This window comes from Salvelinus fontinalis, chromosome 31 (assembly GCF_029448725.1).
Source record: "Salvelinus fontinalis isolate EN_2023a chromosome 31, ASM2944872v1, whole genome shotgun sequence".
Lineage (NCBI taxonomy): Eukaryota > Metazoa > Chordata > Actinopteri > Salmoniformes > Salmonidae > Salvelinus > Salvelinus fontinalis.
In genome coordinates this window covers 9,063,856-9,071,771 of record NC_074695.1, presented here as the reverse complement: position 1 = coordinate 9,071,771, position 7,916 = coordinate 9,063,856, and the positions used below count along the sequence as shown (strand labels likewise).

Here is a 7,916-nt window from a genome sequence, read left to right as displayed (position 1 = left end):
GATCTGCAGAGAAGAATGGGAGAAACTCCCAAAATACAGGTGTGCCAAGCTTGTATCGTCATACCCAAGAAGACTCAATGCTGTAATCTCTGCCAAAGGTGCTTTAGCAAAGTACTGGGTAAAGGGTCTGAATACATGTAAATTCAATTAAATAAGCAAAAATGTCTAAAAACCAGTTTTTGCTTTCTCATTATGGGGTATTGTGTGTAGATAGATGAGGGGAAAAAACAATGTAATCCATTTTACAATAAGGCTGTAACGTAACAAAATGTGGAAATAGTCAAGTGGTCTGAATACTTCCCAAAGGCTCTGTGTATATATATTTATTTCTCACTCGCTCAATCCCAGCTTTCTAGTTCTTATCCTTGGCTGTATCTCCTCTTCTCTCTGTAGCGGATCAGCAATATTGAGCGGAGGGAGAGATGGAGTATTGAGGGAGGGAGGGACGGATGGAGTATTGAGGGAGGGAGGGATGGAGTGAGGGAGGGAGGGAGGGATGGAGTATTGAGGGAGGGAGGGACGGAGTATTGGAGGGAGGGAGGGAGGGACAGATGGAGTATTGGAGGGAGGGAGGGAGGGAGGAGGGAGGGAGGGAGGGAGGGAGGAGGGAGGAGGGAGGAAGGGAGGGAGGGAGTATTGGAGGGAGGGAGGGATGGAGTATTGGAGGGAGGGAGGGAGGGACATATAGAGTATTGGAGGGAGGGATGGATGGAGTATTGGAGGGAGGGAGGGAGGGATGGAGTATTGGAGGGAGGGAGGGAGGGACATATAGAGTATTGGAGGGAGGGATGGATGGAGTATTGGAGGGAGGGAGGGAGGGATGGAGTATTGGAGGGAGGGAGGGAGGGAGGGCGAGGGATGGAGGGAGGGAGGGATTATTGGAGGGAGGGAGGGATGGAGGGAAGGGGGGAGGGATGGAGGGATGGAGTATTGGAGGAGGGAGGGAGGGATGGAATATTGGGAGGGAGGGAGGGATGGAGTATTGGAGGGAGGGAGGGATGGAGTATTGGAGGGAGGGAGGGATGGAGTATTGGATGGGACGGGGAGGGGGAGGATGGGGGGAGGGATGGAGGGATGGAGTATTGGAGGGAGGGAGGGATGGAATATTGGAGGGAGGGAGGGATGGAGTATTGGAGGGAGGGAGGGATGGAATATTGGAGGGAGGGAGGGACATATGGAGTATTGAGGAGGGAGGGGTGGATGGAGTATTGGAGGGAGGGCGGGAAGGTTGGAGTATTGGAGGGAGGGAGGGATGGAGTATTGGAGGGAGGGATGGAGGGATGGAGTATTGGAGGGAGGAGGGAGGGATGGAGTATTGGAGGGAGGGAGGGATGGAGTATTGGAGGGAGGGAGGGAGGGATGGAATATTGGAGGGAGGGAGGGACATATGGAGTATTGGAGAGAGGGAGGGGCGGATGGAGTATTGGAGGGAGGGAGGGAGAGATGGAGTATTGGAGGGAGGGAGGGATGGAGTATTGGAGGGAGGGAGGGAGGGATGGAGTATTGGAGGGAGGGATGGAGTATTGGAGGGAGGGATGGAGTATTGGAGGGAGGGAGGGATGGATGGAGTATTGGAGGGAGGGATGGAGGGATGGAGTATTGGATGGAGGGAGGGAGGGATGGAGTATTGGAGGGAGGGAGGGGCGGATGGAGTATTGGAGGGAGGGAGGGATGGAGTATTGGAGGGAGGGAGGGAGGGAGGGAGGGAGGGAGGGAGGGAGGGAGGGAGGAAGTATTAGAGGGAAGGAGGAGGTGTTGGAGGGATGGAGTATTGGAGGGAGGGAGGGATGGAGTATTGGAGGGAGGGAGGGAGTGTTGAAGGGAGGGGGGGAGGGATGGAGTATTGGAGGGAGGGAGGGATGGAGTATTGGAGGGAGGGATGGAGTATTGAAGGGAGGGAGGGATGGAGTATTGGAGGGAGGAAGGAAGGGTGGAGGGGAGGGAAGAATGCAATTAATGGTTTACAAAACCCTGGTGTCAGCACAGACACCTCTTTGTCCTTATCATTTGTCCTCCCAGCGGCGTAGAGGCGAGAGGAGAGGTGTAGATGGGAGAGGAGAGTTGTAGAGGGAAGAGGAGAGGTGTAGATGGAAGAGGAGAGGTGTAGCGGGAAGAGAATCGTGGTAGAGGGGAGAGGAGAGGTGGAGAGGGGAGGGGTAGAGGGGAGAGGAGAGGTGTAGCGGGAAGAGAATTGTGGTAGAGGGGAGAGGAGAGGTGGAGAGGAGAGGGGTAGAGGGGAGAGGAGAGGTGGAGAGGGGAGAGGAGAGGTGGAGAGGAGAGGGGTAAGGGGAGAGGAGAGGTGGAGAGGGGAGAGGAGAGGTGTAGAGGGGAGAGGAGAGGTGGAGAGGGGAGAGGAGAGGTGGAGAGGAGAGGTGGAGAGGGGAGAGGAGAGGTGTAGAGGGGAGAGGAGAGGTGGAGAGGGGAGAGGAGAGGTGTAGAGGGGAGAGGAGAGGTGTAGAGGGGAGAGGAGGGGTGGAGAGGGGAGAGGAGAGGTGTAGAGGGAAGAGGAGAGGTGTAGAGGGGAGAGGAGAGGTGTAGAGCGGAGAGGAGAGGTGTAGAGCGGAGGTGAGGTGTAAAGAGGAGAGGAGAGATGTAGAGAGGAGAGGAGAGATGTAGAGGGGAGAGGAGAGGTGTAAAGAGGAGAGGAAACCTCCACTCGTTCCTCCACTGTGCTTCTTGTGCCCTAAGACCCTGAATCAAGAAGTGAGCGTTAATTCACAGCTGCCACCGTATCTACATTTAATTCAAATTTGCATCACTACATTCATATAAAGCCTTTGTTAGCTTAAATCAGTACAGTTTAATAAACAGCAGGAAGATTAACCTTGCAACATCTGGAACTCTTTTAAGTCACATATTTATTCAGTTTTATAACGTTTGATAATCTCACACTGATTAACCTCACCATCAGTGCGCGATTTTGCACTTTTTTTGAATGAGGATCCTACCAACTGTCAGTTCCTCTCTAATTTCACAATGCTAAAAAGTCCAACTGTCAGTGTTCTGTTGACTGTCAGGTAAAGCTTAGTGGCTTCAGTTCAGCTAGTTACTAAGATGTCTCAGTCGCATTATCAAATAGACTTACATTATTGCACGTTTTTGATTACACTTTTTTACCGTATAAATCCTAATATTAATTCTCAGTGTTTTTACCGTATAAACCCTAATACTCATTTTCAATGTCCCCCCCCCCCCCCCTCTGCCTCAAACTCAAATACACCTCCACATGAATGTTAAAATTTTATTTCACAGTCTGTAAGATGGATCCTTAAGCTGCAAGTCGCCTAACACTGCTCCAGAATCCTTCCATTCAGTAGGTACCATGTCACACTCCTTTCAAAGTAGTATACACAAACATCCAGTCACATCCAGGTGCAGGTGCAAGGTACAAAAAAGTAAACTGATGAAATGTTTTTCCACACTCCTCCTCCAATGGTTGCCTCACATTCGGGAACGTCTACTATCGGGATGCCTCTGACTCCTGTCAAACAGCCTCTAGTCATCTCCAAAAACATAGGAACTCAAAGGGATTCTGAACACGTCAATGTAGAAACTCCCTTTCTTCCGGGGATAGTTAGATATTGTTATGCTCCATCGGCGGTTTCTGCTGTGGGTCGGCATCATCGTGAGACTGTGGCAGCTGCTGCTTAACCATCTGCTCTAGTGGAAGCTGCTGCCCTTCTTGTGATGGCGAAGGAGCTGGCGGTGAGTCCCCGATCGGATTAGGATTCCCGTTCCCGTTCTGGTTCTCCTCCTTCCGATCCTTCTCACTAGGCTGGTTCAAAATGGCGGGTACGTCCTTACAACAGAAGTACTGCTTCCAGATCTTCAGGAAAGCGTCGCGAAACTTCTTGATGCGGAAGGCGTAGACGATGGGGTTGACGGCTGAGTTGCCGTGCGTGAGCAAAATGGCGATGTAGATCAGGAACAAGGGTTTGTCGCAGGTCGGACAGAACAACGTGATACAGTTGATGATGTGGAGGGGAAGCCAGCTGATGGCGAACAGGAAGAGGACCAGGGCCAGTGACTTGGCCAGTTTGAGTTCCTTGTCGTAGTACTTGTTGGGGTCGGTGTGGCTGATGGTACAAGCCTGTAAGAAGAAATATTATCTTGATTTAGTATTCTTGTTATTATAAATGAATAATCATTACGATAGTTATTTTACCCAGATACGCAGGGAAATAGTTCCCCCTGTTATAGATTGTAATGTAGGTGCCAGTCTGTTATAGATGGTAGTGTAGGTGCCAGTCTGTTATAGATGGTAATGTAGGTGCCAGTCTGTTATAGATGGTAATGTAGGTGCCAGTCTGTTATAGATGGTAATGTAGGTACCAGTCTGTTATAGATGGTAATGTAGGTGCCAGTCTGTTATAGATGGTAGTGTAGGTGCCAGTCTGTTATAGATGGTAGTGTAGGTGCCAGTCTGTTATAGATGGTAATGTAGGTGCCAGTCTGTTATAGATGGTAGTGTAGGTGCCAGTCTGTTATAGATGGTAATGTAGGTGCTAGCCTGATTCTGCTTTTGCCAACTCCTTATGGAATTATCATGTTTGTACGAGATAGTACAAACAGAGGTGGGGCCAGGCTACATAGATGGGAGAAGGAGGGCTGGTCACCTCACCTTCTTGTTGAGCTGCTTGTGGATCATGTAGAAGATCTCTGTGTAGATGACCAGCATAAGGAGTAAAGGAGGCAGCACCTGCAGTGGAAACATAATCCGGTCCTGGTGAAGTTAGCTCCAGCACCACGTTTAAGTCACTCATTAGTTGAGCTACACAACTACTTAACATCAATGTATATATGCTGTCTGTTGAGTTCAACAAACAACATCAGACACCCTGACTTCCATTCTCATGAACATAAGATACACTACATGAAGAGAGATGTTATAATACCCAGCTGATATACTACATAAAGAGAGATGTTATAACACCCAGCTGATATACTACATAAAGAGAGATGTTATAATACCCAGCTGATATACTACATAAAGAGAGATGTTATAATACATAAAGAGAGATGTTATAATACATAAAGAGAGATGTTATAATACCCAGCTGATATACTACATAAAGAGAGATGTTATAATACCCAGCTGATATACTACATAAAGAGAGATGTTATAATACCCAGCTGATATACTACATAAAGAGATATGTTATAATACATAAAGAGAGATGTTATAATACCCAGCTGATATACTACATAAAGAGAGATGTTATAATACCCAGCTGATATACTACATAAAGAGAGATGTTATAATACCCAGCTGATACACTACATAAAGAGAGATGTTATAATACCCAGCTGATATACTACATAAAGAGAGATGTTATAATACCCAGCTGATATACTACATAAAGAGAGATGTTATAATACCCAGCTGATATACTACATAAAGAGAGATGTTATAATACCCAGCAGATATACTACATAAAGAGAGATGTTATAATACATAAAGAGAGATGTTATAATACATAAAGAGAGATGTTATAATACCCAGCAGATATACTACATAAAGAGAGATGTTATAATACATAAAGAGAGATGTTATAATACCCAGCTGATATACTACATAAAGAGAGATGTTATAATACCCAGCAGATATACTACATAAAGAGAGATGTTATAATACCCAGCAGATATACTACATAAAGAGAGATGTTATAATACATAAAGAGAGATGTTATAATACCCAGCTGATATACTACATAAAGAGAGATGTTATACTACATAAAGAGAGATGTTATAATACATAAAGAGAGATGTTATAATACATAAAGAGAGATGTTAAAATACCCAGCTGATATACTACATAAAGAGAGATGTTATAATACATAAAGAGAGATGTTATAATACATAAAGAGAGATGTTATAATACCCAGCTGATATACTACATAAAGAGAGATGTTATAATACATAAAGAGAGATGTTATAATACCCAGCTGATATACTACATAAAGAGAGATGTTATAATACCCAGCTGATACACTACATAAAGAGAGATGTTATAATACCCAGCTGATATACTACATAAAGAGAGATGTTATAATACCCAGCTGATACACTACATAAAGAGAGATGTTATAATACCCAGCTGATACACTACATAAAGAGAGATGTTATAGTACCCAGCTGATATACTACATAAAGAGAGATGTTATAATACATAAAGAGAGATGTTATAATACCCAGCTGATACACTACATAAAGAGAGATGTTATAATACCCAGCTGATACACTACATAAAGAGAGATGTTATAGTACCCAGCTGATATACTACATGAGGAGAGATGTTATAATACCCAGCTGATACACTACATAAAGAGAGATGTTATAATACCCAGCTGATATACTGCATAAAGAGAAATGTTATAATACCCAGCTGATATACTACATAAAGAGAAATGTTATAATAGCCAGCTGATATACTACATAAAGAGAAATGTTATAATACATAAAGAGAGATGTTATAATACCCAGCTGATATACTACATAAAGAGAGATGTTATAATACCCAGCTGATATACTACATAAAGAGAGATGTTATAATACCCAGCTGATACACTACATAAAGAGAGATGTTATAATACCCAGCTGATATACTACATGAAGAGAGATGTTATAATACATAAAGAGAGATGTTATAATACCCAGCTGATATACTACATAAAGAGAGATGTTATAATACATAAAGAGAAATGTTATAATACCCAGCTGATATACTACATAACGAGAGATGTTATAATACCCAGCTGATATACTACATAAAGAGAGATGTTATAATACATAAAGAGAGATGTTATAATACCCAGCTGATATACTACATAAAGAGAGATGTTATAATACATAAAGAGAGATGTTATAATACCCAGCTGATATACTACATAAAGAGAGATGTTATAATACATAAAGAGAGATGTTATATTACCCAGCTGATATACTACATGAAGAGAGATGTTATAATACCCAGCTGATATACTACATGAAGAGAGATGTTATAATACATAAAGAGAGATGTTATAATACCCAGCTGATATACTACATAAAGAGAGATGTTATAATACCCAGCTGATATACTACATAAAGAGAGATGTTATAATACCCAGCTGATATACTACATAAAGAGAGATGTTATAATACCCAGCTGATATACTACATAAAGAGAGATGTTATAATACATAAAGAGAAATGTTATAATACCCAGCTGATATACTACATAAAGAGAGATGTTATAATACATAAAGAGAGATGTTATAATACCCAGCTGATATACTACATAAAGAGAGATGTTATAATACCCAGCTGATATACTACATAAAGAGAGATGTTATACTACATAAAGAGAGATGTTATAATACCCAGCTGATATACTACATAAAGAGAGATGTTATATTACCCAGCTGATATACTACATAAAGAGAGATGTTATAATACCCAGCTGATATACTACATAAAGAGAGATGTTATAATACATAAAGAGAAATGTTATAATACCCAGCTGATACACTACATAAAGAGAGATGTTATAATACCCAGCTGATATACTACATAAAGAGAGATGTTATAACACCCAGCTGATATACTACATAAAGAGAGATGTTATAATACATAAAGAGAAATGTTATAATACCCAGCTGATACACTACGTAAAGAGAGATGTTATAATACCCAGCTGATATACTACATAAAGGGAGATGTTATAGTACCCAGCCAAAGAAGTTGAAGTAGACCATATAGTCCATGCTGATTACGTTCTCAAACTGACAAGTGATGATGAGATCGTCGTTCAGGGAACCGTTCTGCTGCAGCCTGCAGGGAGGGAGGACAGGGGGTGTTATGTACCAAATACATTTGGGGGCCTGAAATTGGCCCCCCTATTGGCCCTTTTCAAAAGTAGTGCACTTTCATAAGGA

General features: G+C 43.1%; 1 protein-coding gene across 2 annotated transcripts in view; it reads right to left on the bottom strand.

Moving 5' to 3' along the window:
• Window positions 1–2,722: 2,722 nt before the first annotated feature.
• Window positions 2,723–7,916, bottom strand: part of adora1b (adenosine A1 receptor b) — a 30,283-nt gene continuing 25,089 nt past the window's right edge. For both annotated transcript variants that reach the window (XM_055891208.1, XM_055891207.1), the window contains 3 exons: window positions 7,710–7,812; window positions 4,622–4,699; window positions 2,723–4,090 (listed from right to left, as the gene is read on the bottom strand). In XM_055891208.1, coding sequence (XP_055747183.1) covers window positions 3,575–4,090; window positions 4,622–4,699; window positions 7,710–7,812 — 697 coding nt within the window. In that variant the 3' untranslated portion in view covers window positions 2,723–3,574. The remainder of the gene's footprint in view (window positions 4,091–4,621; window positions 4,700–7,709; window positions 7,813–7,916) is intronic.